The 27,501-nt window shown below is 51.0% G+C and overlaps 2 protein-coding genes across 5 annotated transcripts in view; one reads left to right on the top strand and one right to left on the bottom strand.

Annotated features, from left to right (window-relative positions):
- MTMR1 (myotubularin related protein 1) overlaps positions 1-21,340 on the top strand; it is a 60,814-nt gene extending 39,474 nt beyond the window's left edge. For 3 of the 4 annotated variants that reach the window (XM_024740679.1, XM_024740681.1, XM_024740680.1), the window contains 4 exons: positions 5,988-6,080; positions 10,670-10,783; positions 14,460-14,636; positions 19,273-21,340. In XM_024740679.1, coding sequence (XP_024596447.1) covers positions 5,988-6,080; positions 10,670-10,783; positions 14,460-14,636; positions 19,273-19,434 — 546 coding nt within the window. In that variant the 3' untranslated portion in view covers positions 19,435-21,340. The remainder of the gene's footprint in view (positions 1-5,987; positions 6,081-10,669; positions 10,784-14,459; positions 14,637-19,272) is intronic. The other variant, XR_003002650.1, reaches the window with a different exon arrangement.
- A 1,109-nt stretch (positions 21,341-22,449) lies between these two features.
- The window catches only part of CD99L2 (CD99 molecule like 2), an 87,580-nt gene continuing 82,528 nt past the window's right edge, over positions 22,450-27,501 (bottom strand). Inside the window, exons 12-13 of the mRNA XM_024740682.1 lie at positions 26,206-26,271; positions 22,450-25,044 (exon numbers count right to left, since the gene is read on the bottom strand). Coding sequence (XP_024596450.1) covers positions 24,980-25,044; positions 26,206-26,271 — 131 coding nt within the window. The 3' untranslated portion in view covers positions 22,450-24,979. The remainder of the gene's footprint in view (positions 25,045-26,205; positions 26,272-27,501) is intronic.

Genomic DNA, 27,501 nt, shown 5'->3' with positions numbered 1-27,501 from the left:
TTGTTTATTTGAGATGTTTCTTGTGTCTTGAGGTAGGATTGTATAGCTATAAACCTCCCTCTTAGAACTGCTTTTGCTGCGTCCCATAGGTTTTCGGTCGTCTTGTTTTCTTTGTCATTTGTCTCTAGGTATTTTTTGATTTCCTCTTTGATTCTTCAGTGATCTCTTGGTTATTTAGTAGCGTATTGTTTAGTCTCCATGTGTTTGTATTTTTTACAGTTTTTTCCTGTAATTGTTATCTAGCCTTATAGCGTTGTGGTTGGAAAAGATACTTGATACGATTTCAGTTTTCTTAAATTTACCAAGGCTTGATTTGTGTCCCAAGATATGATCTATCCTGGAGTCCATTTTGTTTAATGTGTCATTTAAAGCTTGTGTTTCCTTATTTGTTTTCATTTTGGATGATCTGTCCATTGGTGAAAGTGGGGTGTTAAAGCCCTCTACTATTATTGTGTTATTGTCGATCTCCCCTTTTGTGGCTGTTAGCATTTGCCTTATGTATCGAGGTGCCCCTATGTTGGCTGCGTAAATATTTACAATTGTAATATCTTCTTCTTGGATTGATCCCTTGATCATTATGTAGTGTCCTTCTTATTTGTTGCTTTTCCCTTGCTGCTTTTAATATTTTTTCTTTGTATTTAAGTTTTGATAGTTTGATTAATATGTTTCTTGGAGTGTTTCTCCTTGGATTTTTCCTGTTTGGGACCCTCTGCACTTCCTGGACTTGACTGACTATCTCCTTTCCCACGTTAGGGAAGTTTTCAGCTATAATCTCCTCAAATATTTTCTCAGACCCTTTCTTTTTCTCTTCTTCTTCTGGTACCCCTATATTTCGAATGTTGGTACATTTAATATTGTCCTAGAGGTGTCTGAGACTGTCCTCAATTCTTTTCATTCTTTTTTCTTTATTCTGCTATGCAGTAGTGATTTCCGCTATTTTATCTTCCAGGTCACTTATCCGATCTTCTGCTCAGTTATTCTGCTCTTGATCCCTTCTAGAGTATTTTTAATTTCATTTATTGTGTTTCTCTTTAGTTCTTCTAGGTCCTTGTTAAACGTTTCTTATATTTTCTCCATTCTATTTTCAAGATTTGGGATCATCTTTACTATCATTATTCTGAATTCTTTTTCAGGTAGGGTGCCTATTTCCTCTTCATTTATTTGATCTGGTGGGTTTCTACCTTGCTCCTTCATCTGCTGTGTATTTCTCTGTCTTCTCATTTTGTTTAACTTACTGTGTTTGGGGTCTCCTTTTGCAGGCTACAGGTTTGTAGTTCCCGTTGTTTCTGCTGACTGCCCCCTGTGGCTAAGGTTGCTTCAGGGGCTTGTGTAGGCTTCCTGGTGGAGGGGACTGTGCCTGTGTTCTGGTGACTGGGGCTGGATCTTGTCTTTCTGTGGAGGGGACTGGTGCCTCTGTTCTGGTGGATGGGGCTGGTTCTTGTCTTTCTGGTGGGCAGGGCCATGTCCAGTAGTGTTTTTTGGGGTGTCTGTGAAGTTAGTATGATTTTAGGCCGCCTCTCTGCTAATGGGTGGGGTTGTGTTCCTGTCTTGCTAGTTGTTTGACATAGGGTGTCCAGCACTGGAGCTTGCTGGCCGTTGAGTGGAGCTGGTTGTTAGCATTGAGACGGAGATCATTTAATCCATTTACATTTAAGGTAATTATCGATATGTATGTTCATGTTACCATTTCCTTAATTGTTTTGGGTTTGTTATTGTAGGCCTTTTCCTTCTCTTGTGTTTCCTGCCTAGAGAAATTCCTTTGGCATTCATTGTAAAGCTGGTTTGGTGGTGCTGAGTTCTCTTAGCTTTTGCTTGTCTGTAAAGGTTTTAATTTCTCCATCGAATCTGAATGAGATCCTCGCTGGGTAGAGTAATCTTGGTTGTAGGTTTTTCCCTTTCATCACTTTAAATATGTCCTGCCACTCCCTTCTGGTTTGTAGAGTTTCTGTTGAAAGATCAGCTGTTAACCTTATGGGGATTCCCTTGAATGTTATTTGTTGCTTTTCCCTTGCTGCTTTTAATATTTTTTCTTTGTATTTAAGTTTTGATAGTTTGATTAATATGTTTCTTGGAGTGTTTCTCCTTGGATTTTTCCTGTTTGGGACCCTCTGCACTTCCTGGACTTGACTGACTATCTCCTTTCCCACGTTAGGGAAGTTTTCAGCTATAATCTCCTCAAATATTTTCTCAGACCCTTTCTTTTTCTCTTCTTCTTCTGGTACCCCTATATTTCGAATGTTGGTACATTTAATATTGTCCTAGAGGTGTCTGAGACTGTCCTCAATTCTTTTCATTCTTTTTTCTTTATTCTGCTCTGCAGTAGTGATTTCCGCTATTTTATCTTCCAGGTCTCTCGTCTGTTCTTCTGCCTCATTAATTCTGCTATTGATTCCTTCTAGAGAATTTTTAATTTCATTTATTATGTTTTCATCATTGTTTGTTTGCTCTTTAGTTCTTCTAGGTCCTTGTTAAACGTTTCTTATATTTTCTCCATTCTATTTTCAAGATTTGGGATCATCTTTACTATCATTATTCTGAATTCTTTTTCAGGTAGGGTGCCTATTTCCTCTTCATTTATTTGATCTGGTGGGTTTCTACCTTGCTCCTTCATCTGCTGTGTATTTCTCTGTCTTCTCATTTTGTTTAACTTACTGTGTTTGGGGTCTCCTTTTGCAGGCTACAGGTTTGTAGTTCCCGTTGTTTCTGCTGACTGCCCCCTGTGGCTAAGGTTGCTTCAGGGGCTTGTGTAGGCTTCCTGGTGGAGGGGACTGTGCCTGTGTTCTGGTGACTGGGGCTGGATCTTGTCTTTCTGGTGGGCAGGGCCATGTCCAGTAGTGTGTTTTGGGGTGTCTGTGAAGTTAGTATGATTTTAGGCCGCCTCTCTGCTAATGGGTGGGGTTGTGTTCCTGTCTTGCTAGTTGTTTGACATAGGGTGTCCAGCACTGGAGCTTGCTGGCCGTTGAGTGGAGCTGGGTGTTAGCGTTGAGACGGAGATCTCTGGGAGACCTCTCGCCGATTGATATTACGTGGGTCCAGGAGGTCTCTGGTGGTCCAGTGTCCTGAACTCGGCTCTCCCACCTCAGAGGCCCAGTCCTGACAGCCGGCCAGAACACCAAGACCCTGTCAGCCACACGGCTCAGAAGAAAAGGGAGAAAAAAAAGAAAGAAAGAAATTTAAAAATTAAAAGAAACAAAATAAAATAATTATTAAAATAAAATAAATTTTAAGTAATAAAAAAAGAGAAGAGAGCAGCCAAACCAATAAACAAATCCACCAATGATCTCAAGTGCTAAAAACTGCACTAAGATAAACATAAAAATCAGGAACCAGTCAGTCGCACACAGTAAAGCCCACCGCCTCAATTCGGGGTGATCCGTCGTCTCTTCATGTGCTCCACAGATGCAGGCACATCAGGTTGACTGTGGGGATTTAGTCCACTGCTCATGAGGCTTCACTCTCCCCAGCTTCTTAATGTTGGGGTGCCCTAGGGCTCAGTCCTCACGTCGTTTCTTTTCTTTCTGTATGCTTCATCCCTTACTGATCTCAGCCAGTCCCATGATTTTAAATGCATGTATTTCAAATCTGTCATCTCCTCCCCATTGCCACTCCATCCCCCTTAGTTCAGGCCTGGCCAGCTCCCTCGGGACTATTGTGGCAGTCTCCCTGTCTCCTTCCAACCCACTGTCCCCACTGTAGCAGATGGGGCATTACATAAAGCAGATCTGGTGCCGACTCTCCCCAGCACAAACCCCTCTGAGTCTGCCCACGGCCTACTGGGTTGTGGGCAAACTCCTCAGCGCCACGTTTGGGGCCCTTAGTGATCTGGCCCTGGCCCACCTTTCCAACCTCGTCTCACCTCTCTCGCCTTGCCTCAACCGTGCCCTGCTACTTATGGCACCCCTGGTGGCCGCCACCAACCCCCCACCCCCTGAGCCTCCCCACTGCTTCTCATAGAATCTATCCCTGGCCAGCCAGAAGCAAGTTCCTCCTGGCCCTTCAAGTTCTCTCAAGTAAGACCTCCTCCATGACTGTGACTCGTGACTTTCCCGCCTAGCTTCCTCCTCTAGACCGTCCTGGGATGGCTGCTTGTTCCTTTGCAGCCCCACCACATGTGTCTCAGACTAGGAAGCCCCGGCGCACTCTATCGCCTCTGTTGTTTACAGGTCTTCTCCTGCGACTAAACCACAAGTGAATTATTCATTGAGCACAGATGCTGGGTCTCATGTATAGTGTACCCCAGGTTCCTAGCCAGGGGCCTGGCCTCCACTGGACCCCATGAAACCACCAGAAATCCTGAGGGCTGGGTGGGGGACGCCTTGCACGCACCGTAAGAGTTCAGTGCGTCTCTATTAAAAGAAAGAATGAATCTTAAGTTGTAAACTGTCAGTGCAAAACTTCCCCTGGTGCCTTAAATACTGAGGAGTAGGTTCCACAAATTATTTTATATAGAAGTACAGAAGTAATGCAATGCATGCAGCCACTCTGGAAAACAGTATGGCAGTGCCTCAAAAACTTAAAAATAGAACTACCATACGATCCAGCAATTCTGCTTCTGAGTATATACCCCAAAAACAGGGACTCAGACACTTACTTGCACACCCATGTTCATAGCAGCATGACTCACAGTAGCCCAAAGGTGGAAGTAACCCAGTGTCCATCAACAGGTGAATGGGTAAATAGACTGTGGTCTACCCATACAGTGGGATGTCATTCAGCTTTCAAAGGGAAGAAGATTCTGACACCTGCTACAACACGAATGAATTAAGAGGACGTTATGCTAAATGAAAGAAGCCAGTTGCAAAAGGACAGATAAACTGCATGATTCCACGTGTATGAAGTATCTAGAGCAGTCGAATCTGTAGAGACAAAGGAGGATGAGGGGGTCCAGGGGCTGGCGGAGGGGAATAGGGAGTTACTCTTTCAGTTTGGGAAGTTCTAGAGACGGATGCTGGTGATGCTTGTACAACAGTGTGAATGTACTTAATGCCACTGAACTATACACTTAAAATGGTTATGCTGGTAAATTTGATATGTATATTTCACTACAATTAAATGTTTTTTAAAAAAAGAAGGCAGTATACTGTTCCTCTGAGGGGTTCATGTTGACTTGATCATTTATTTCTTTTTCTGTCTTTCTTGGTGGCGATTTCATAGGCCCAGTATTTCTTGATCTTCCCGTGTGGTGATCGCCTTGTATCTTCATAACTTTCCTTTTCATCCTTTTGCTTAGGCATCAGATTACTCCAAGTTTTTGTTAGAATGCTCACTCGTGAGCTGTTTTTAACTTGACATTTTCAGTGTCTTTGTCAGTCCTGTTTATGTGTTTGAAATTATCTTTTACCTTTTAATGTGAATCTATTAACATCTTGTAAAATATCAAAAGGTATGATATACAATACTGGATATCAGTTATGTCTTAAAACTGGAAGAAAACCTGGAGATACAATCCCAAACTGCCTTGAAGACTCCCCATTACCATTTCAACAGTGAGGCTTTGAGGTTCTCTGAGTCATGCAGAATTGGCTAAAACTTGTGAACTGTTAATTGTTGTTTTGATTCTCGGACTTCCTGACATTTCTGAAAAATGGGGGCAAAAAACTACACTTGTGGAGAAGACGGCAGTCGTCATGTGCTTTGTGAGCTGCTAATTGCTGGTCCCACATTGACACCAAGCACTTGGCGTGGTGGCTGGGGTGGACTGAAAGGTCGGCTGGCCTTTTGCTTATGACTTCTCCATCTCCACTACACTAAAGGGCACTTATAAAGCAATCAACGTGTAAAAACAGGACGCTGAAATTTTGTTTCCTAAGAGTAATGGCAGTCGGTTCAATGCAGTGAACGTTTTTGAGTGCCTTTTATGTGCCTGGAATTCTTTGAGGCCTTGGGACATATAAATGAGACATGCTTCTTGCCACCAGGCAATTTAAAGTGACTTTTGAGAGGACCATGGCATACATTAAAATGTTTAACCTCTTGATTGTTTTCAGCGAGTGGGCCATGGCAATGACAACCATGCAGATGCTGACCGATCCCCTATATTTCTTCAGTTTATTGACTGTGTTTGGCAAATGACAAGACAGGTGAGAGATTTCAAGTCTTATTTCTGACCTTTATAGTCTGGTCTAAGCATATCTTAAAGTTGAAGACAAACTTTAATTTCAGGTTCGTTCAAAGTGAAGATGTATGTGTGTTAAATATGACCCCTTCTGTTATTTAACTCAGTTTGATTCTAATTACTTAGAAATATAAGCAGAAAATTGGAAACAACCAACTTCACACCTAAAGGTGCTTTTCTCCTGCAAGCGGTTTTTGTCCGTCATGCTGTCCGGCAGCTGTGCAAACCCTGCCCCTCAGTCCTTCTCTTTCTTTCACTTGCCCTCTCTCTGTCAGGGTAAGCAAGCACAGCCCGCTGCTGGGCAGGTACTGGAAGATTCCCAGGAGTTAGAAATGGGGATGTGACTGAACAAAGTGGGTGGAGACCAGGGAATCCAGGACCCTCTACGCCCCACCCCAGGCCACAGCCCCTCCCACCCCAAGGTGAGGAGGAAAAGGACTGTCCCAGGACCGGTGGCAGACACAAAGCTGCTGAGCGTCTTGTCGTTTCTTACCCGGCAGTGCGTGGGGCCCTGGTAAGCCAGGTGGCCACGCAGGGGTCTCCCTTCCCTAAGCCAGTCGGCCCGGTGGTCAGCAGGCCAGAAGGCACGTGCTGTTTCTTCCCTCATCTCCAGCGTCGAAACCCAAGTTTGGGGTCTTACCCTCATGATAGGACATTGTGCCATGCAAATGGACCTGGAATCAGAGCCAGAGAACAAGCCAGAGTGCCGGAGACAGCCAGAGGGACCAGAGACAGGAGGGAAACCAAAATAGAGGCAGAGATGCAGTGAGAGGGACAGAGGCGAGGGAGAGGCAGAAAGAGCAAGATAGAAAAGCATGGCCTGGGCCCTCTCCTCCCTGTTGACCTGGAGGTCTGGCCTTGACTGCCTCGGGCACACGAAGGGGACCGTATCATGTTAAAGATGCGCCTGCTTGGGCCCTGCCCCTGGACACCCTTCTTCCTGTGGGCCTGGGGAGAGGCCCAGGTGTGTGTAGGTCTTAAAAGCTCCCCAGGTGGTTCTGATATGAAAATGAGTTACAGGACAAGTGATCCAGACAAGTGGTTCCCAGTGCAGTCCTGGGGCCAGTAGCCTCAGCCTCCCTGGAACCGAGAGATGCAGGTTCTCAGGCCCCGCCCCAGACCTGCTGACCCTGGATGGGGGGCAGCACTCTGTTTCACAAGCCCTCCAGGGATTCTGCTCTACTGGGGTGCTGCTTAAACTTGACTGTGCACACAGATACCCTGGGGATCTTGTCAAAATGCAGTTCTGATTCACGGGTCTGGGGCAGAGCCTGAGAGTCTGCATTTCTAACAAGCTCCCAGGCTGTGCTACTGGTCCACAGATCACACTGGAGTAGGAAGGATCATGAGAGAATAGATAGATATGCCTTCAGAAATTAGAAAATAATTGGGCTGGCCTGGGGTTCTAAGCAACCAAAGTACATTTCACAGAGTCCTCAGGCCCTCCCTTAGAACTTCCTCGCACTTTTAGACCTAGCTTCCCCAAGCTGATTGGGCTCTTGCCCAATCTGAGTGCGTAGTTCACGGCTGATTCAAAGCAGCCAGTTAGGTAGAGGGGTGGGGGTAGAGGAGGGGTGGTCTCAGCGGCGGGCACCCGATGGTATGAGTAACAGGGAACAGCAAACACATACTCAAAAGGCACGGACCCTGGCCTCAAGTCTTACTGTTTTGTAGTGCCGTGTACTCGCAATTTGTATCGATTCCAAGCCAGTAACAAAATTAAACGATGGTTACATTCAGGTTAAGACAGGAAGGTATGAAATACATTTCAGAAAAATTACGTAAAAAGGCTGAGCACAGAAAATAATTCTGATGCTTCTGAAGGGATAAGCACCATTTTTGTGGATGTGAAGTAGCTTATTCCTCCCAACTGCCTAAAGTGCGTGTGCGCGTGCGTGTGTGCGTGCGTGTGCGCGTGCGTGTGCGTAACATCTTCAAACTGACTTCCATTCTTCATATTGCTTAGTGTCTATTTTCATGTCTAATTTATATAATTTTTGTAATGTTTGATTTTTAAGAAAGAAAATGAGGGGTTTGGGTTAGGTTTCAGATGCCTCTCACAAGCTTTAAGATTCTGTCCATGAAATGTGTATAATTAATTTCTTTTAAAATACCATTGTTAATGCATTAGGAGACACGCCGGTAATCGGTCTAACTATGAATTAAGTTACAAGTGAATGAGATGTGTAGCTTGTCAGAAAAGATGCAGTAATGTGACAAAGTTGACTTATTTTTAGGCTTCCTACTGCTAAATCAAATAAGCTAAGTCAGTGTGGCGTTGTTAGACACCTCAATGAAATGAACTAGTCTGTGTGCGCAAATTGATGTCAAAGGGACTGGGAAAAAGTCACTGAAGGACTCCAGAGAAGAGTCTCAAAGACATTCTGCAATAACCCCAGTTTAAACAGACTTTTTACCCTTTTGGATCGGTTTAATAGTTGATGTTTTTGTCCATCAAGAGGTGCAGAATTTCATTATGGATTTCTATGGGGTTTTTGAGACCACACTTTTTAAAGTATATGGTATAGTTTCCAGGAGAAAAGGCTAAAAGAAACTGTGAATCACAGAGGCTTAATCTTGTATTTGTATCTAGCGGTTGCTACTTCCTCTGATGAAATGTTTCCTGAACTGAGTTTAACACCACACTGCCCTTCGGATGCGAATAGCAGTCCTGACCTAACATGAATAGATGGAGCCTTTGTGTCCCCGTGTTTCAGGTGCCAACCGGCTTGGGCTGAGCCTCGCCCACCCTGACCTCCCATACCTGCTACCCACTTGGCCGGAGTAAGGCTTGTAGTCAGTGGCGATGCCCCCCTCCACGGCCTGCCCAACCAAGCTCGCAGATCCAGAATGCGGGCTCAGGGTTAGGACTAAAGACTCATGACTTCAAAAATATGTCAATAGAAGCTTTGCTGTCCTGTTGATAAATGTATATTTTTAAACATTTGAAAATGAAATACAGACCTTCCATTTCTATCCTTTATTTAATTGCTTCAGTATATATGTAACTGTTATATTTTTGCTTAAAATTCATAAATTTCTTGGTGCCAATAACTTATAAATAGAGCATGACTAAGCTGCATAGAAAAATACTAGAAAAAATTGACATAATGTACTTGGCCAGATTTAGTTGATTTAGTTCATCATTGATTTGGTTCACCATTGATTTAGTTCATCTAAGAACAAGATTAAAAAAAAAGTTATGTGTTTCTCTGAGAGCAGTCCTTAAGGTAGACAGAGGCAAATCTTAATCTAGGGCAGCTGAGCAGAATTCCTTAGGTTGGCTAATGTCATAGCCTGGTGAGGAAAATAACAATTTCAGATGGAGTTTGGACAGTCCTGCATTGACCATTGTTGCGAATTGAGAAGCTTGTCTCTGGTCTAGTAAAGTAATAAAGATAAGCTTAAAAAATAAACTTTCCATCAGTGACTCTGGTTGTCACTCTAGAGATGACGGCCTGCAAACACCTCTGATTAGGGAATACATCTTTAAAGTACACTGAGGCACAAAAGTATCATGGGTAATTCTATTTGGTCTGGTTCCAACTGCCTTTGCTTCATTGAATAGGTGATGAATAGTTCACTATGTTTTTACATTAGAATTCTGGTACATGGTAGGCTCCCAGTACATGCCTGCTGCTAGGATCACTGTCATCATTTCCAGATCGTCTCTGTCATGGCTACTAAATGTCAGCTACTGGCTAGAAACTCACGGCAATGGTAATTCTTTGCTGGAATTCTGCTAGCCCCATTAAGAATTACCTGAAACAGCAATTGAGAGGATCATGTGGTTTTCCTCCTTATTCTGTCAATATAGCGAATTACAATAATAGTTTTTTTTGTTTTTGGTAACCTTGATCTTCAAATCTTAAAGCAGCCTTGCATTCCCGAGACAAACCCCACTTGGCCATGTGGTGTTACCCCTTTTACATTGTATGTTGCCAGGTTCAGTGTGCTTACATATTGGTAAGAATCTGGGGATGTATGTCCATGGAGTTGTCTCTGTGGGAAGGCTTTTAATTTCGAGTTGTTTGTTTAATAGAAGAGGACTTTCTATTTCTTCTTCAGTCACTTACCTGGGAATCCCCCTCCCTTCTCTGTGACTCAGAATGTGCTTCCACAAGGGAAGCTGGGACAATAGTAGGACTTGTCTCATTGGCTTCCATTCGGAGCTGGGGCGGGGTGTGGTGACTCCTGGCTGTTGCCAGTGTCTGCAAACAGCTGGGTCATATATTTTGTCCAGCTCTCTAGTTGTTTCTGGCACAAGGATGAATGCAGGCTGTTCTGTCATCGTGGCGAGAAGTGGAAGCTCCATAAGCTTTCTTAGGCACTGAAAAGTACAACAGTTTTTGTTGCTTCAGGTTGTTTCTCAGCCAGATCTATAAGCTTGGCCCGGAACCTAGAGACAATTAAGTTCTACGTGGCCTCAGTTTTCCTTTTAATCTTTGACTATATTCCAAGTTGTAGCTTAGCTGTCTTTCACAAAAAACTTAGTACCAATTTGTTTTAGAAATTGAACTTTAAAACTAAACCTTATTTCTCTCTCCATTTAAGTTTCCTTCAGCATTCGAGTTTAATGAACTATTCTTGATTACAATTTTGGATCACCTTTATAGCTGTCTCTTTGGGACTTTCTTGTGCAACTGTGAACAGCAGCGACTGAAAGAGGTAAGTGTATTATATCCTCTGGCTTTCCTGATTGCTCGAGTGCCTTTCCCATTAAGTGCCACTGCAGAAGGGGGACTGAAATGGAGAGGGGACTTGGGTCTCACCCTGCTGCTGTCTGTAAATGGAGGGGTTGCACGAAATGCCCTCCCAGGGTTCACCAGCCCCAGCGCATGTGTCTAATCTTCCAGCTGAGTTGACGAAAGCCCCTTCCTTTACGGGTGCGGGGGCCCAGGGAGCCCACAGCTCCCTGAGGTCTCTAGTGTCAGGACTAGACTCTGGACCCCCTAATCTCCAAATGCTGTGATGCTGCTCGTCTTTCTCTGTGCTCTTGGGCAGAAGGGTACTGGGAGACCGTGGACAAGGAAGTCTGTAGATGAGCCCAAACCTCTCCCGAGGTAGCAAGCTCAACTTCGTTTCCATCAGGCTGATAAAGGAGCAGTTACCAAGCTTCTCTGTTAGATTTACCTCTTCCTTTTCTCCTCACTTTGGGATAAAAGACAGAAATGATCAAAAGTGAGGAAGCATTGGGAGAAGGCAGCTTAAAGAGTGTCCTCTGGTTCACAGAAAAGGACTTCTGCCAGCGGGTTTAGTGTGCTAGAACATTCGAGAACTTAGGAGAAAACGGCAGGCCCCCAGAGCCCGCCTCCCTCTCTCTCAGCGCACAGCTGACCACTCCCTCACCCTATGCCCTCTCTGGTTCTCCCCCACCTCGCTGGCTTTCCCTGCTCAGTCTGTTTCCTTTTAACCCATCTCTAAACTTGGAGTCGCCCGGGCCCAGGTCCTCTTCTTGTTCTCTCTCCAGGTAGCTTTATCTGTCTTGGGGATCCAAATGCTGTTTTCCTCTTCCTCCCTCACCCTTTTGCATCCCACTCGGTGGCACCTCTGCCCATCTAGATGCTAAGGCCACATACATAGGGGCCATCTTCAATCCCTCCCTCGCCCTCACCTCAGCTGCCATGTTCAGTCCCTCAGTGAGTACTGCCAGCCCTGTCCCAGGATGGATTTGCAATCTGGCCACCCCTCACTACTCCACCATGACAAGCCTAGTTGAAGCCTACCCAGCCCGCAGTCTTGCATCTGGAACTAAGGCAGCTGCCCAGAAACGAGCATTTCTGACCTCCAGTGAATCCAAGCATAGCGACCAGGGCAGCGCTCCCAAACTTCAGACTGGTCACGTGGCTCTCCTCTGCTTGAAACCTGCCTGTGGCTTCCCACTGTGATCAGGGTGAAGTCCACATTCCTGAGGGCCCAGTGTGATGGGGCCCTGTTAACCTCCTAATGAAGAAAAAGGATTTAAATGAGTGAATTTTATGGTATGTGACTTATCTCAGTAAAGCTGTTTTTAAAGAAAATGTCAACAGAACAATATGGCTCATATGTAGAATTTAAATCCTTATGGTCTTATCTTTTTTTTTAATCAAAATGTACTCTAAAAACTCAGCTCTCTTGAGATATAATTTACATACCATACAATTAACCCTTTTAAAGTGGACTGTTCAGTGGTTTTTAGTATATTCAGGGTGCAACCATCCCCACCGTCTAATTTCATAAAACTCTCATCACCCCAAAAAGAAGTCCCATACCCGTTAGCAGTCACTCCCGATTCCTCCCTCCGCCCAGCCCCCGGCAACCACTAATCTACTTTCCGTCTCTGTGAACTCACCTCTTCTGGACATTTTGTATAGATAGAATCATACAGTATTTGTCCTCTTGTGTCTGGCTGATTTCACTAAGCATACTGTTTTCAAGGCTCATCCATGTTTGGCATATACCAGTGTGTCGTTCCTTTTTCATGACGGAATAATATTCCATTGTATGGACAGACCATAATTTGTTTATCCAGTCATCAGCAGATGGACATTTGGGTTGTTTCTACTTCGGGCTCTTATGAATACTGCTGCTATGAACATTCATGTTCAAGGTTTTGTGAGGACATATGCTTTCACTTCTCTTGGGGAGACACCTAGGAGTCGAATTGCTGGGTTCATATGGTAGCTCTATGTTTAACCCTTTGAGGAACCACCAGACTGTTTTCCAAAGCAGTTGCAACATTTAACATTTTTACCAGCAATGTCTTAGGGTCCCATTTTCTTCACATCTTTGTAGACACTTGTTATTGTTTATCTTTTTGATTCTAGCCATCCCAGTTGGGTGTGAAGTGGTATTTCATTGTGATTTTTGTGTGCATTTCTCTGATGACTAATGATGCTGAGCATCTCTTCAGGTGCTTATTGGCCAACTGTATATGTCTGTGGACAAATGTTTATTCCGATCCTTTGCCCATTTTTATTTGGGTTATCTTGTTGTTATTGAGTGAAAGAGTTCCTTATGTATTCTTTACATACGCAGGTCCCTTATCAGATACGATTTGCAAACACTCTCTTCCATTCTTTCACTGTATTTTCACTTCTTTGATGGTGTCATTTGAAACACACGTCTTTAATTTTGATGAAGTCCAAGTTGTCTGGGTTTTTTTTGTTCTTATTGTTGCTTGTGCTTTTGTTGTCATATCTAAGAAACCATAGCCTAACTCAAGGTCATGGAAGTTTAAGCCTATGTTTTCTTCTAAGAGTTTAGCTCTTGTGTTTAGGCCTGTTGTCCATTTTGAGTTACTTTTTGTATGTGGTGTGAGGTAACGGTTCAACTTCATTTTTTTGCATGTGGTTATCTAGCTGTCTCAGCACTGTTTGTTGAAAACATTGTCTTTCTCCCATTGAGTTTTCTTGGCATCCTTGTTGAAAATCAGTTGACCATAAATGTGAAGGTTCGTTTCTGTACTCTATTCTATTTCATTGATGTGTATGTCTATGTCTGTCCATCCTATGCCAGTACCACCTGTATTGATTACTGCAACTTTGTAGTTAAGTCTTGAAATTGGGAAGTGTGAGACTTCCAAATTTGGTCTTTTTTCCCAAGATTGTTTTGGCTATCTGGGGTCCCTTGAATTATTGCTGGTGTTTCTCTTGTAAATATGAAATATAAAATATGAAGAGATCCTAATCTCTTGTGTCTAGACAACTTGGGGAGAAGTCAGCTGGCTTGGGAGCAGCAAAACGGTGGAAAACACTCCTGGCCTCACTGTTTTCTCACTTTGGCTTTGTACTTGATCCACGTTTAATGTCGATCTGCCCCATCATGCCTGTGGGTTTGGGTGCCTGCATTCCGATGAGCAATGCAAAGTTACAGTGTACTGTAAAATTGGGAGGTGGGGATCTATAATTTAATGATATATTCTCTATATAAGGCTTCTTCAGCCTGCCACCCCACAGGTTTTCCCCCAGATAGCCATGATTTTCCAGTGAAAGGAATCTTATCTGTAAATTCTACCTATGGTCCTTAATATTAAGGGTCACACAAGCAAGGTGCAAAAAAGAATAAAAAATGTATTTGTTAAATATGGGCCCCATCGTCCTGGGATTGTTAGAAGGTTCTCATTCTGCCTTCAAACAGGCACAATCGCCAGATGTCATCTAACTCAGCAGTACGTTTTTCTAGGACAGTAACTAGTCTGTTTTTGGGTCATGTGTGCAGAGGGATGGGGTGGGACTTAGTAAATGTTCCTGGTTTTTATCAGTTGAACCCCCTTCATTATTCAAGTCCTTTTCTCCACGTGGTACACATTCTTGAGGCTGTGAAGTTGAATTTATTTCAGTGTGTTCCTTTTTTTGTTTTTCAGGATGTCTATACGAAGACTATATCTCTGTGGTCTTATGTCAATAGCCAGCTGGATGAGTTTTCTAATCCCTTCTTTGTGAATTATGAAAACCACGTCCTATATCCTGTTACTAGTCTGAGTCATTTGGAATTATGGGTAAACTATTACGTGCGATGGAATCCACGAATGAGGCCTCAGGTATCTTTTTGTTTTTCTTTTCCAAAAAAGCATATCTTTCTGCCCAAGGAAAGATGGTGGTGTAGAATTAAGTGAAGGTACACAGCTGATGAAGTGTTGTAAATTACTGCATTTGTCAGTCCTTCCGATGACTCTCGGTCACAGCTTATAGACTCTGGTAGCACAACAGAAAGAGGGCACGTGCCGAGTCACAGAGCACGCACCCCCTTGAGGAAGGGGTCGTCCCCTCCCTTTTCACTGTAGCATCTCCTGAGACTGAAAAAATATTACAGAACAGTGCACAGCAGGGCCAGGCAACCGAGCTGTGGTCGCCCTTGGTGTTCAGTGGCTGAGCTCTTCCAGCTGGGTGGCTGGGACATGGTGGGTGTGGTTGAGGAGAACAAGGCAGCCAGCCCTCACCTCCACGGGCACACGGGGCTTTTTACTGAGGGTTCTGGGCTTTTTATTTTTTTAAGTTGAATTATCTTCGGGTTTACTGGCCGTGCACCAGGAGCACGTCTCCAGGGCCCAGTTTGACCTCATCACTTCTGTTGGCCCCGGATGTGCAGATACGTCTTTCCTCTCTGCCCCCCTCCTGCCTGATCCCTCCCTCTTGCTCTGCACCTTCAGAGCCTCTCCAGGCATGTTTCATCTGTCTCCTCCTGCTTGGGCAGCCGTGACAAAGTCCCACAGACTGGGTGGGTCAAACAACAGAAATGTATTGTCCCCCAGTTCTGGAGCCCGGAAGTCCAAAATCAAGGTGTCTCAGGGTTGGTTCCTTCTGGGGGCCGTGAGGGCAGGATCCGTTCCAGGCCTCTTTCCTTGGCCTGTAGACGGCCATCTGCTCCCTGTGCCTTTTCACATCATCTTCCCTCTATGTGTATCTGTGTCCAGATTTCCCCTTTTCATAGGGACACCAGTCATACTGGATTAGGGCCACCCTACTGACCTCATTTTAACTTCATTACCTCTGTAAAGACTCTCTCTGCAAATAAGGTCACATTCTTTGGTACTGAGGGTTGGAATTTCAACTTATGAATTTAGGGGGGACACCTGTAATAGTCCCCAAGCCCCACTAACCACGGGGAGGACTGAACTGTTCATGTCCCTCTCAGTTGCATGGCATGTGAACGTTGACAAGGCCGTCACTTCACTAACCTTCCCTCCATGCTGGAAATTCGCTTGCTGTAGCCTTGGCTTCGGGCTCCGTCCTGACAGTGCAGCCTGCCGCCTGGGGCACCACTTCCTGCTTGTGCGCAGCTCACCACTCCCCTCTCCTCGCCTCGCCACTCGCCTCCTCTTTCCCTTACTCTGCTTCCTTGCTCCATGCACCAGTTCCGCGAAGCTTCAGCTACGGAAGCCCTTTTGTCCTCTAACCCTCTGAGTGAGTTGGCTGCGCTGCCCTGGAGACCTGAGGACTGTTCTCCAGAAGGCCACTATCAATCAGGGCCTGTTCAGCACAGTACTTGTCCTTCTCCCGGAGCAGCCCCTGAACCGGGCCTCCTGTCGCCCCCCACCTATGGCCGTCTCCTGGCCTGAGATGGATGCCGCATCCCGCCAGGGGCCCCTCAAACCCTCTGACCTCAGAATGCCTTCCCTGCCCTCGGCCTCACACCACGCCAACAGGGGATGCTCAGAGAACCTTCTTTTCTTAGGAAACCTTCCCTGACCTGACCCGCCCCTGCACTTACTCTGAGGGCCCTTCTGTCACCGCATATGAGGCAAATGTCTAACGCGGGCATGGGGCCACTAGCTGCTTGCTTCCCGTGTTGAAGTGGCCAGGGCAGCGGGCACGGCCCCACCGGCGCAGACATGCTGGGCGCCAGCAGGGCCAGAGCACGTTTCTACCTACCGAACACCAGGGTTCTGGATGTAATGTGTGTTTGTTTTGAGTCGCAAAAATGCCAACTTCTTTTAGGAGTTGTAAAACGTTCCCTTTATTGAACAACATCGGAAGTAGCTGAGGCACAGTCTCGGCTCTTTTCCCATGAAACCAGACAGTTAAGAATCGGCCGTGGCCTTCAAAAGGCCACCTCACAAGCATGGTCCCCAAACCTGTCCCCTTCCCTCTTGTAACCCACATGTCTTGCCTTGTGACTCTGGAGTCGTGCAGCCAAAGTCAGTCCTGCGACGGCCCCTTTGGTGCCTGGCGGCCTCCTGTCACCCGCCCTGCCCCCGCTCCAGGCCTCTGGGTCTGTCATCTCAGCTCCCGGATTCCCTTCTCCAGGCCACGGGGACAAGGTGGTGTTCATCGCCTTTCCCCTCTCCTCTTAGATTTGGCATTCTGCAAGGCTGGCCCCTGACACAAGCGCTGTGATGAGATTGAATCACCCCCAGGCGAGCTCCCGGAGCGGTGCTCTGCCCTGACCCGGTGCCCTGACCCGGCTCGTGGTCCTAGGCTGCCAAATCCAGGGCCCCTGGAGCGCTGCTTTCCAGTCTTGAGTCACTTAGGCACCCAGGCCTCTGGCAGCTTCTCCTACGTGTTGTGTTGTTTGTTAGAAATGCACCAGGGCTGAGGTCTCCTGCCGCCCGCCTCCCTCTGCTGGCGCTACCAGCGTGGCCCTGTGCTGGTCACGAACTTGGTGAGGACAGGGCCCAACTCCTTCAAGCCTGCATGCTGCATGCGCCTCTGTTCTCGAAAGCACACGAATTCGTGCTCATCTGAGCACACTCAGGACGGTCACGAGACGCGCAGGCATCGCTGCTCCGGGATGAGGCTGGCGGGCGCCCCGGCCAGGGCCGGACCCCGACCCTGGCGGTGAGTCAGTGCCCGCTGCGGGGAAGGTCCCCAGCCTTCTGAGACCTCGCGTGGGTGCGAGTGGCAAATGGATCCCTACAGAGCCCGGCACAGTGCTTGGAGGGCGGTCAGGGGGGTGGTCTAGCTCTGTGCGTCCCCCCTGCATCTTCAAGTGAGGCCTTGATCGCAGGGGCTGTGGGCCACCACAGCGTTGCAGGAAGCTCACGGTAGCAGCGCAGCACGGGCACGGGGAGGGCAGCAGCGGGGCCTGGCCAGGGGATCAGCACGAAGGCTGGTGTCCAGTGATGTCCAGTGATGGGGCAGAGAGCCGGGCTGGCCAGAGCAGAGGCGGGGGGCAGAAAAGAAAAGCAGGGACACAAGGTGGCTGGCCTCTTTGAGGAGGAGGAGCTAGGATAGCTGCCTGGAGGGGGCCGCCCGCGCCTCCATCAGAGGCTGGCTGTGTGGGACTCTTGTGGCGTTCTGTGTCACACATGCTAGCGCTGGGCGACTGGCCCCGAGACGGGCATTTTCTCAAACAAGCATGCCTTTGGTCTATTGTAAGTGAAGATAACGTGTGAGAAAAGATAACGAAGCCTGCGTGGAGACTAAGGTGAGAGTCTCGGGCCTGGGTGGGTGTGAAGTCGCGTGTTACCCGCGTGGCTCGCCTCTCTCTGACCCCAGGGCCTGGCTGTTAGTAATGGTAGCTTGATCGCAAAGCGACTGGAATCAAGTCCCACAAAACAAGAAAATACCCAGTAGGTCCAAGGCTAAGAGGGGAGCTGTTCTCCACCTCCCAGCGGCCTCTGGAATCAGCAACAAACAAGGCAGCTTCCCTTGTTCTGGGGGCCTTTGCCATCGGACTCCCACACTGCCGCCTTCTCTCTCCTTCCCGGGGCCAGTCAGGAGTGTGTTCTGAGCCGCTTCTGTGTGGGTTACCGAGCACCCTCGTGTGTTGCAGACACCTGGCTGCCTCCCCCCGCCGCCCCTGCCTTGTCCGACTCTGTCGTCCCTGTCCCTCTGTCCCTCATCCCTCGCATGTGCTCACCTCTCTGGTCACTCACTCTCAGGTCTCGTCTCTCTCTCACCTGTCTCCTGCCTTCCCTCTTTGTGCACTGGGGTGGTCACCACTGGCACCCCTGATGGGACGGCTCCCAGACTTCGTGGGGAGGTCAGGATGAAACACGCAGGCGTGGCAGGAGTGCAGAGTCTCCAAAAGTCCCCCGCCCAGAGCAAGTGCCCTTCCAGCCAGTCCCTGTAGGATGAAGCCCAGCCTGTGAGTGAAAAGGGTCGGGGGATAGTGCCCCAGGCAGAAGGGACAGCACATGTGTGGCATCTTCCAAAACCTGGAATGTTCGGGAATGCAGGAGGGGAGAAGAGGCAGGACTTGGAGAGGGGTGACCAGGGGAGGCAGGACTTGGTGAGGGGTGACCAGGGGAGGCAGGCTGGGGTTAGACCACACAGGGCCTTGAAGCCAAGGTCAGGATCTTACCTTCAGGCCGGTGGGAAGAAGCCACCGGGGGCTGTTCAGTGGCGTCTCGGAGCCTGGCTGGGGCTCAGGACCCAGGCTGGTGGCTGCTGTGCAGAAGCTGGACGGGGGCCGAGGGGAAGCAGGGGGAGCTCCCCAGACCTCGTGGCTGCGAGGTGCTGGAGGTGCCGGTTTAACAGAAGGGTTTTCAGTTAGCAGCGCGACGTACGGAGATGCAGAAACGGAGGTGCAGGGGGTGTGCGGGGCCATGGCCACCGATGCTGCTGGGTGGTGGCCTCAGCCGAGGCGCGCGTTGGGAGCACCCGCTGGGGAGGATGGCCAGGCCACGGCTCGCGGGGAGGGGCCCCTGTGCCCGCGGCGGTGAGGGCGAGGGGCGGGAGGCAGGGACCAGGCTGGGGAGCGGCGGCGGCGCTGACCCGTGTCTCTGCCCGCAGACGCCCATCCACCAGAACCTCAAGGAGTTGCTGGCTGTCCGCGCGGAGCTGCAGAAGCGGGTGGAGGACCTGCAGCGGGAGGTGGCCGCACGCGCCTCGGCCTCGTCTGAGCGGGGCTCCTCGCCGTCACACTCGGTCACGCCCGTGCACACGTCGGTCTGACGCCGCTGTCCCTGCGGCCCGGGCGGGGCGCCTGCGACTTGTCCGATTAAGGCCCGTGCCCGCCGCGTCTCGACGGCGCTTTCCACCAGTGACCGACCGTGTGCTAGGGAACAGCGTAAGTGCTGTTGTGTCGTCAACACCCTTTTCCCTCCTGCCAGCGCTTTTCCAGGGCCGAGTGGGGGACACTCAAGCGAGCGGAACGCAGGGCTCAGGCTCAAGGTGGGGAATCCTCGTTAAAAGCCACCCCACTCCCCTAGAGGCCGTGGCCAGCCCCGTGGCTCCTTCCTGCTCTCTGCTCCCCTCCAGGGTTTCTCAGTTAACTGTGCCGGGGAAGACAGGCCGTTACCGTCTTCCCCAGGGTCTCCTCGCGCCAGGGGTCCTCCGGTACCACTTCCTGCTGTGTACATATAAGGTATTTTTAAAAGAGAGAAACATGCCTTTATTTTCCTACGTCCTTTTTTTATGTTTAGACTAGTCACCCAAGGAGGCATCTGCTTGACGGGACTGGGTGAGGAATTTTCAAACCAAGCTCATGCTAACTTCTACGTGGTACATTTGAAGCACAATTTGAATGTGGCCACTTAAGGCCACGTGTTCTGTCCTCACCCGACTCTGGGACCTGCCACTTCCCACTGCTGACAGCTCTCTGTCACAGCGGGTCTGCTCTCGCCTGTTATCTGCTGTCTGAAATAATCGTGCTCGTTTTATCGAGATCCCTTCAACGCGGTTTATTCCCGTCACTGCACGTCGGTGTTTTAAAGCAACAACTGTGCTGTGATTTCGGATGCCGAAAGCAGAGCACTCGCCTCCCTCCGTTTCCTCATCTCAGAGCCGCTCGGGCCTCTCCTCCCCATCTCACACCTTCACTCCCTGGCTGGGCTCTGGGACTCCATCAGTCTGGGCAGGAATTAATTGACCGTCAGCTGGTCCATCCACTAGAGCTAGAGCTCTGAGCTGCTCCGCGTGGCGCGTCACGCAGAATCTTGCACATTTGCGCCCCGCCCTCCTCCTCCTGGTGCCCAGGGCCGCGCCCATTCCTGCCAGCCCCGCCCGGGACCCCAGCGCTGCAGGAATTAAGCTTGCCTTTGAGTGGGGGGAGCTCATCGGGTCAGACCTGCATGCAACTGCCTTGTAGTATCTGGTTACCGGTTTCAAATTCCTGGATGCTACCCAAAGCCCTACACAGGGACCTGATTTTTGAAAACATCATCCTTAAAGGTTTTTTTACACTCAAATACTTAGAGAGTAGATGTTTTTTCAACTTGGAACCTTCTGATTCTTGTAGAAAATTATCTGGTATCTATAAGGTATCAAATATTTATTCGAGGTAATTTGATAACCTAAAATCAATTCTCCATTTTTATCATCTGGGGGATTTGCTTCTAAACTGTGTTTTAATTGACGTAGCTTTTGATTCATGCTTCCCACATAGCTGAAACCTTATTTACGAAGGGATAAACTGGATTATACATTGACGTACTGATTTTTTAAAAATGGGGACCCATTTTTTCCCCAGAAATATCACATAATCCCCAGCTGCACTAAGACTGCCAACCTTGGTGTGGACTGGGGGATGCTTTTGACAGAGCCAGAGAGGCCGAGTGGGTCGTTCTTGCCAATGTCAACGTCCTGGGCCCTAGGAGGACCCCTAGAAGCTCCCATTCCGTTTGAAAGCAGCACAACAGATCATTTTCCTTTGTGTGTTCCTAGCACAAAACTGTTTCTAAAACAACTTGAAGTACAGTTTTGTCACCTAAGCACTTCTTTTTCCGGTTTTATTTAAGTGTACTAGAATGTAAGATCTTTACGGTTGAGGTTTTTAAAGACTGGTGCAGTGTTGTGTTTGCGTCATCGGATGCGCCGTATTTCAATCTGTAATTAAAGTAATGTTTGCTCTGTGGTCTCATTTTTTGTTGTCCTTTTAAGTTTTCTTTTGGTGATTTTTCCCTTGTGGAAAATCAGTAAGCGTTCAATACATGTCATTATGTTATATGCCAAGCACAGTTAGTACATGTGAAGTACCCTTACGTGATTTCCTTCATTTACTAAGTTGTAAGTGCAACTTATCATAAGGGCTGAGTGTTTTGGCTGAAACGGGCAACTATTCTGACTTTTAAATCTGAAACGCCCCTGCACTTTAACCTTGAGAAAATGCTGAAGAGGTGAGGAAAGGACTGGACCCCCTGAGAGGCAGGTGTGGCCCCGAGGAAGCAGGGCCAGCTTTCCAGCCCGTGAGTCCTAGATCTTAAGTGGGACAGACTTCTGAGAAGCCCTGGGGTCCCCCTCCCCCTGCCCCAGAGTCTCCGGAGGGAATGCTGGCCTTTACGGGGCTGTGAGAGGCCTGGACGAAACCACACCAGCCCCTGCGGACCACCCTTCTTCTAAGGCCTGGTGTCCCGTCCCTTCTCCACGCGGCAGTCACTGCAGCCGTGGGTCCCGGCAGCGACGCCCGAGCGGCAAGGCCGGGAGGGCCGCAACTTCTGCACGGCAGTCACGTGGGGGCTGGGTTTGAGGACTCGGTGCTATTTTACTACAAGGCCGCTCTGGCAGGAAGGCGCCACCCACCGCAGTGTGAAGCCCAGCCAGCGGCCCCGCATCTTCCTCACGCTCTGCTCTCAGTTTGCAAGGCGCACCGTGTGACAAGCGCACGCCTTGTCCGCAGCAGAGCTCGCTGCTTGCGCGGCCCCGGCCCCGCTGCGCTTTCTCGGGCTCAGACAGCCACACGTCACCCAAGTCGACCCCGGCTACTGGCTTTCTTTGAAGAAGGCAGAGCAGTGGGCTTAGGAGTCGCGAGTTGGGGGCCTGCCTCTGCCCCTCCCCCTCCCCACCCCCGTGACGTGGGGCACGGCCTTAGCTCCCTGTGCCACGCAGGGGACCGCCCCCGGGAAGCCCGACACGAAGCCGCACAGCAAGAGGGGAAGTGCAAGAGCCCTAACCCTCTTGAGAAAGGCCCTTGGCTGGCGGGGAGGGGAAGGAGGTCGCCTCCATATAATAATTAATTAGGAAAAAACAGCATCGCTTAACAAAGGGAGTGCCTTCACACCGTCAGAATACAGGGATCCGTCAGGTTCCCTTTCGTTTAATGCGAACACGAGAGAGCTTACAATTCACAATTAAACACGAGCACAGAGAAAGTACCGGGGATCCTGAGGTCAGTGTCAGCCTCTTCTTCCTCAGAGAACTGGTAGTGGCCCCCACCCCAAGCAGCCGAGGCAGTGGGCCTGGCGCTGCTCTCTGGGTGCCACGGGGGGAGGGTGCCCGAGCCGGCTAGGCTGCCCTGCCTCCTTCCCCCAGGGGCTCGGAGTTGCTATTGTAAACACTGAGCCCCCTCTCCCCGCCCCCAGTTAAGCTGACAGTGATCAGATACTGTCAGCTGGCCTTTCTAGCTCACTCACTGTCTCCACTACCACCTGGGACGGGCCCAAGCTGGTCGATGCAGCCTCCAGGTGGACACAGCTACAAGAGCCCCCGGGTATCAGCCAGTGTCGGCCCCCCACACCCCGTCCCCAGGATGTGAGCCCTGCAAACGGGTGGGTGGGTGAGTGACTTTCAAGGCCTCTCCGGTCACTGGCACAGGGCTGGGTGCTGGGCTCTGGGCTTGCCGCAGAGGGCACCGAGATAGACAAGAGCGTGATGGGTCTCTCTTAACCGAAGTCAGTGCTACCGAGAAAATGGATTTGCAGAGGGCGCTGACTTCACATCACAGATAGGATTTCAGGGTCTTCACCTCAGATGAGCCTCGCCGCAGAGCTGAGGTGGCCCACCAGGGGTGCCGTGCCTGGCCATGCCCAGAATCACACGGGCCACGTCACTTCCTAGTCACTGCCGTGACTGTGACTTCTCTATAAATGTCCAAACTTCCCAGTGGCTGGGAGAGAAGCATCTTACCACACACAAGTGCTGCCTCGTCTCCTTCTTTAAAATGCCTGGGAACGTTGGTGAGCAGCCCTCCTAACGCAATGAGCTTCCGAGGGCCGCCCTGATCCCTCCCCAACTCCTGTTACTCAGGACACGGGCCCTCCCTGGGCCCTGAGGTCACCCTGTTTTGCATTCATAGCTTGCTGTCACCTAAAGTCCCTCAGGGCCGCCTCCAGCCCAGCAGCAGAGGGGTGGGGACATCAGCCCTGGCCAGGCTGGAAGGGACGAGCCTGGCAAAGCTGACAACAGCCTGTCCCACGAGGGCAGGGCGGGGAGGTCCTGGGGACAGGCTGACCTCACCAGCGACCCCTCTGCTGCTCACTTCCGGGAGCCGCACACGATCCAGCCTGCCCGGCGTGAGCCTGCAGGCGGGGGTGTCGGGGGCCCCACGGCATGCCCCGTATAACACGAACACACGAGGCCATCTAAGCTGCGGGGTCTGTTCAGACGTCAACTGTCTCCCTAAGAAGTCGGAGTCGCCTCATCCCAACCTAGCGGACGTGGGGGGGCTGACACAGCAGTCCTGCAGCGCGAGAAGCCGGATTAACAGGACCCCGCCTTCCTGCTGGCTCACACGACGCTCCCAGAAGTGCTCTCTGACACCGCAAACTCGTTATCCATAGACGTGGCTCTAGACTCTAGCTCGGCCCGACAGCAGCGCTCCCAGGATCAGGACCACACGCGGGCCTGACAAATGTTCCAGGAAGGCAGCTCTGCTCCAGCCAAACACGACGGCGGCCGCCGGTGTGGGTGCCCGCGGGCCCCCACGCGCTGTCCGTCAGAGGACAGGCAGGGTGACTAGAGACTCACCGAGTCAGGCGAGCTCCCACACCAAGCCAACGTCCCTTTCCCCTCCCCTCCGCACTACGTACATCTTTAGGCAGCCAACGGGCATGCTTCAGGCTCTGATGCTCATTCTTGACGTCTGTAGCTTTTGCTACCAAAATAAGCACACGCGCCCCCAGCCCCAGTAGGAAACTCACTGAACTAATCGTGTCAGCCTGGAGACCACGTCCGGTCCCACGGCATCATACGGGAATTAGGCCTGAGAGCCACAGCCTCCTACACATCCAGAAGATTCCTGAACTCTCAAGGCAGGGATACTGTGACATGCACGTTTGCACTTAAATGAAAAGCCACCACTCGCGCCAGCGCTTAGGAAGCCCAGCGGCATAAGGGCTGGAGCTGGAAAGAAGGACAGAAATAAAAACACCCCTGGGTGTGGCACGTGAGCGGTGTCACCCGGCGCTCACCGGTGTGCTCCTGCAGCTGAAAGCCGCCCAGCGAGGCAGCGCAGCGTGCAGGGGATGGCAGGGCCCCGGGTTCAGACTCTTGCCCTGCAGCATGCGTGTCCTCTGGCCGCCCTCCGCTCGGTCTCCCCCTCCCCAGCTCGCCAAGGATTTCCGCAGCAAGGCTCTCCGGAGGCCCTGCGGCAGGGCAGGCGCAGGAGCCAAACTCACGAACACCCAGAGCTCGTCCGGAAAACTGAGAACGACAAGAAGCCAATGACATCGAAGGAGCAGCGTGGCAGCCGTGGGTCCAAACGAAACAAGGAGCTGGGTCCCAAGCAGCGGCCCTGTGTGCCCACAGCCTGCCTGGCGGGGCAGGGCCTCGCATCCTCAGCCCCTTAGATCCGGGGCGGCTCCGGTGGCGGCGGCTCCGCGGACTGCGTCTGCAGTGCTGAGTATTTCACTAGGGACAGGAGAAACCCGTCAGGAAGGAGTCATGTCCACCCCACACGAAGACACAGAGACACGATCATGTCCTTTGCTGGGCACAGAAATCCAGTTCCCTGTGTGTCTGTCCCAGACAACTGGCCCCTGGCGCCCGCTGTGGCCCTGGAGACGAGCTCGGCCTCTACTTCCTCATCTGTAAAGTGGGAATGGTCCCGGCACAGTGGCTGGGAGGAGTTTTTTCGATTTTTTTCTATTTTTTGGCCACGCCGCGTGGCTTGTGGGATCTCCGTTTCCTGACCAGGGATTGAACCCGGGACCCGGCAGTGAAAGCACCGAATCCTAACCACTGGACCACCAGGGAATTCCCAAGGGAGGAGTACTTTAAATAAAGCACGTAACACAGCACCTGGCCCATGGTAGGTACCAACACCGTGGTGGCCAAGACTTGAAAACATGGGTACACTGACTGCAGCTGTAGAGTCCCTTTTCCCACGTTTGAAACCCAGGGCTAGCGAATCCATCCAGCATCCTATCCTAAGCGACCGGATGCCCCCCCCCGACCACGGCGCCCATGGCAGCCCCGGGCGTAGCCTCAGCGCCCAGCCCAGCAAAGGCACGCCTGGGCTCCTGTCTCTCCCGCCCACCCCGGCCTGGAAGCCCTTCCCCGGCCTCGGCTGACGACAAGCGGCCTGCTCCCCTTCTCCGTGAAGCCTTTCCTGGTCGCCTCGTTGGCATTCTGGGGCCACAGGCTGCATCGGCCTTGAGAGGTTGGCCACTCCAGGCCGGCAGCCTGACGTCACGCAGCCTGTACCCGCTGGCGGCTCACCGCGGCCGGCAAGTGCCTGCCGATCACAGGACGGCGGGGGTGGGCCTCCCTCTTGCCTGTGGCAGTTTTCAGATGGAAAGGGCCCCGAGGTCTAAAGGATCCCCACAGCTTCCGCCGGCATCTGGCTGGCGCCAGTCTGTCTCCGCGGGTGGGGAGCAGAGGCTGAGCCCGCACCGTGAGCAGACGGCCCTGGCCGTGCTCCCCGTGTCCCTGGCATCAGCCCATCGTTCTGGCTGGAAGTTCTAGAAGTGGCCACCTCTGAGCGTCCCTGCTTTCCTAGCCCAGGTCTGCTTGGTGCCGGGCCCAGCGGCTAGGAGGCCTTCAGCAAGACAGTGACCTGGAGGTCCTCACCTTGGGGCTCCTCACACACAACGGCCTCCGGGTTCTCCCCCTTCACGTAGTCCGCACTGAGACCCTCTGCAAAAGGCAAAGGGCGGAGTTGGTGACTGACGCGGAAGCAAAGGGTCCCCGGCCACGAGGCAGAACGCCTGACCAGGCCCTCCGTTATGGTGAGAAAGCCCACCCCCCTTGACGAACTCAGACCCCTGCAGCCCGGGCCACCCAAACATCTCTGTCCCCGCATCTGGGTGCAGAGCGGCCGGGAACGTGTTGCCCTGCCCCGGACCTCTCGTCCTCCCCCCTGATGTGACATGCGGCAAAGGCCCCGACACCCATCCCCATTGGCAGGTGCCACCACGTTGTGAGACTGTGGGCCACACAGCAGCTCCGCCCAGCAGAGGGGCACCGGATGGCAGGACTCAGCGCCACCCCTGGGTCCATGTGCTGGCCCAGGAGCCAGGGAGGCAAAGAGGGAGCCCGGCACTGCGTGAGTGACTGATGGAGAGGGGGCGGGGCAGATGGCTGGATGGGCTCCGCTGGGCAGCAGGAAGTTTGTCCCAGCCCCAGAGTGGAGGGCCCAGGACCCACGGATGGCTGCTCTGGTCCAGTGAGTTATTTGGGCTTCCTCCCCACCTGCGTCCAAGAGGGACCTGGGGACTCTACAAGGCGTCCTCTGCAGGCCAGCACTCAGGCCACTGAGTGGACCCCACCCCTGCCGCTGCGTGGGGAGACTCAAGAGGATAAGCCGGGGACTGGGAGCCTCATCAGAGCCCTGGGCCTGTGGGAAACTCGGGCCACGCACGGCTCTAACCAACCGACTGAGCAGGCGCCAGCGTAAGTCACTCCGCCGTCCCGGGCCGCATTCAGGCTCCTCACGGAGAAGGGATGCCTGCCCGCCCTGGTGCTCGCTGGGCTCAAGGCGGGCACCAGATGGGCCCAGGGAAAATGCGGGTGTCGCTTGGCGGCAGGTGTGGGGTGGGATGGGTGACAGAGCCAGTGGAAGCTGTTCCCAGCGGATGGGCCAGGGCCAGGAGGTACGCCCTGAGCCTCCTGATCTCTGCGCAGCTGCCGAGCTGGCATGCGCCAGACTGTCTTCTGCCTGCGGGCAGGCCTCTGGTTGCTTCGCAGGGATGACCGCCAGTGGGTATGAGTCCTGAACAGGACCTCCACGCCCGCCCCAGCACCCCGAAACGCACGTGGAAAACTAAAGATGGTCGTGGTTTCAGCCAAGTCGGTGAGCACCAGGGAAGGGGACGGGGGCGCGGGGTGGAGAGTGGCGACAAGGAATGAGAGAAATGGGGAGGAGAG

The sequence above is a fragment of the Neophocaena asiaeorientalis genome, unplaced genomic scaffold (genome assembly GCF_003031525.2).
Source record: "Neophocaena asiaeorientalis asiaeorientalis breed wild unplaced genomic scaffold, Neophocaena_asiaeorientalis_V1.1 scaffold823, whole genome shotgun sequence".
Taxonomy (NCBI): domain Eukaryota; kingdom Metazoa; phylum Chordata; class Mammalia; order Artiodactyla; family Phocoenidae; genus Neophocaena; species Neophocaena asiaeorientalis.
Note: the sequence above shows the minus strand (reverse complement) of the source record. Positions and strands in the feature narration are given on the sequence as shown.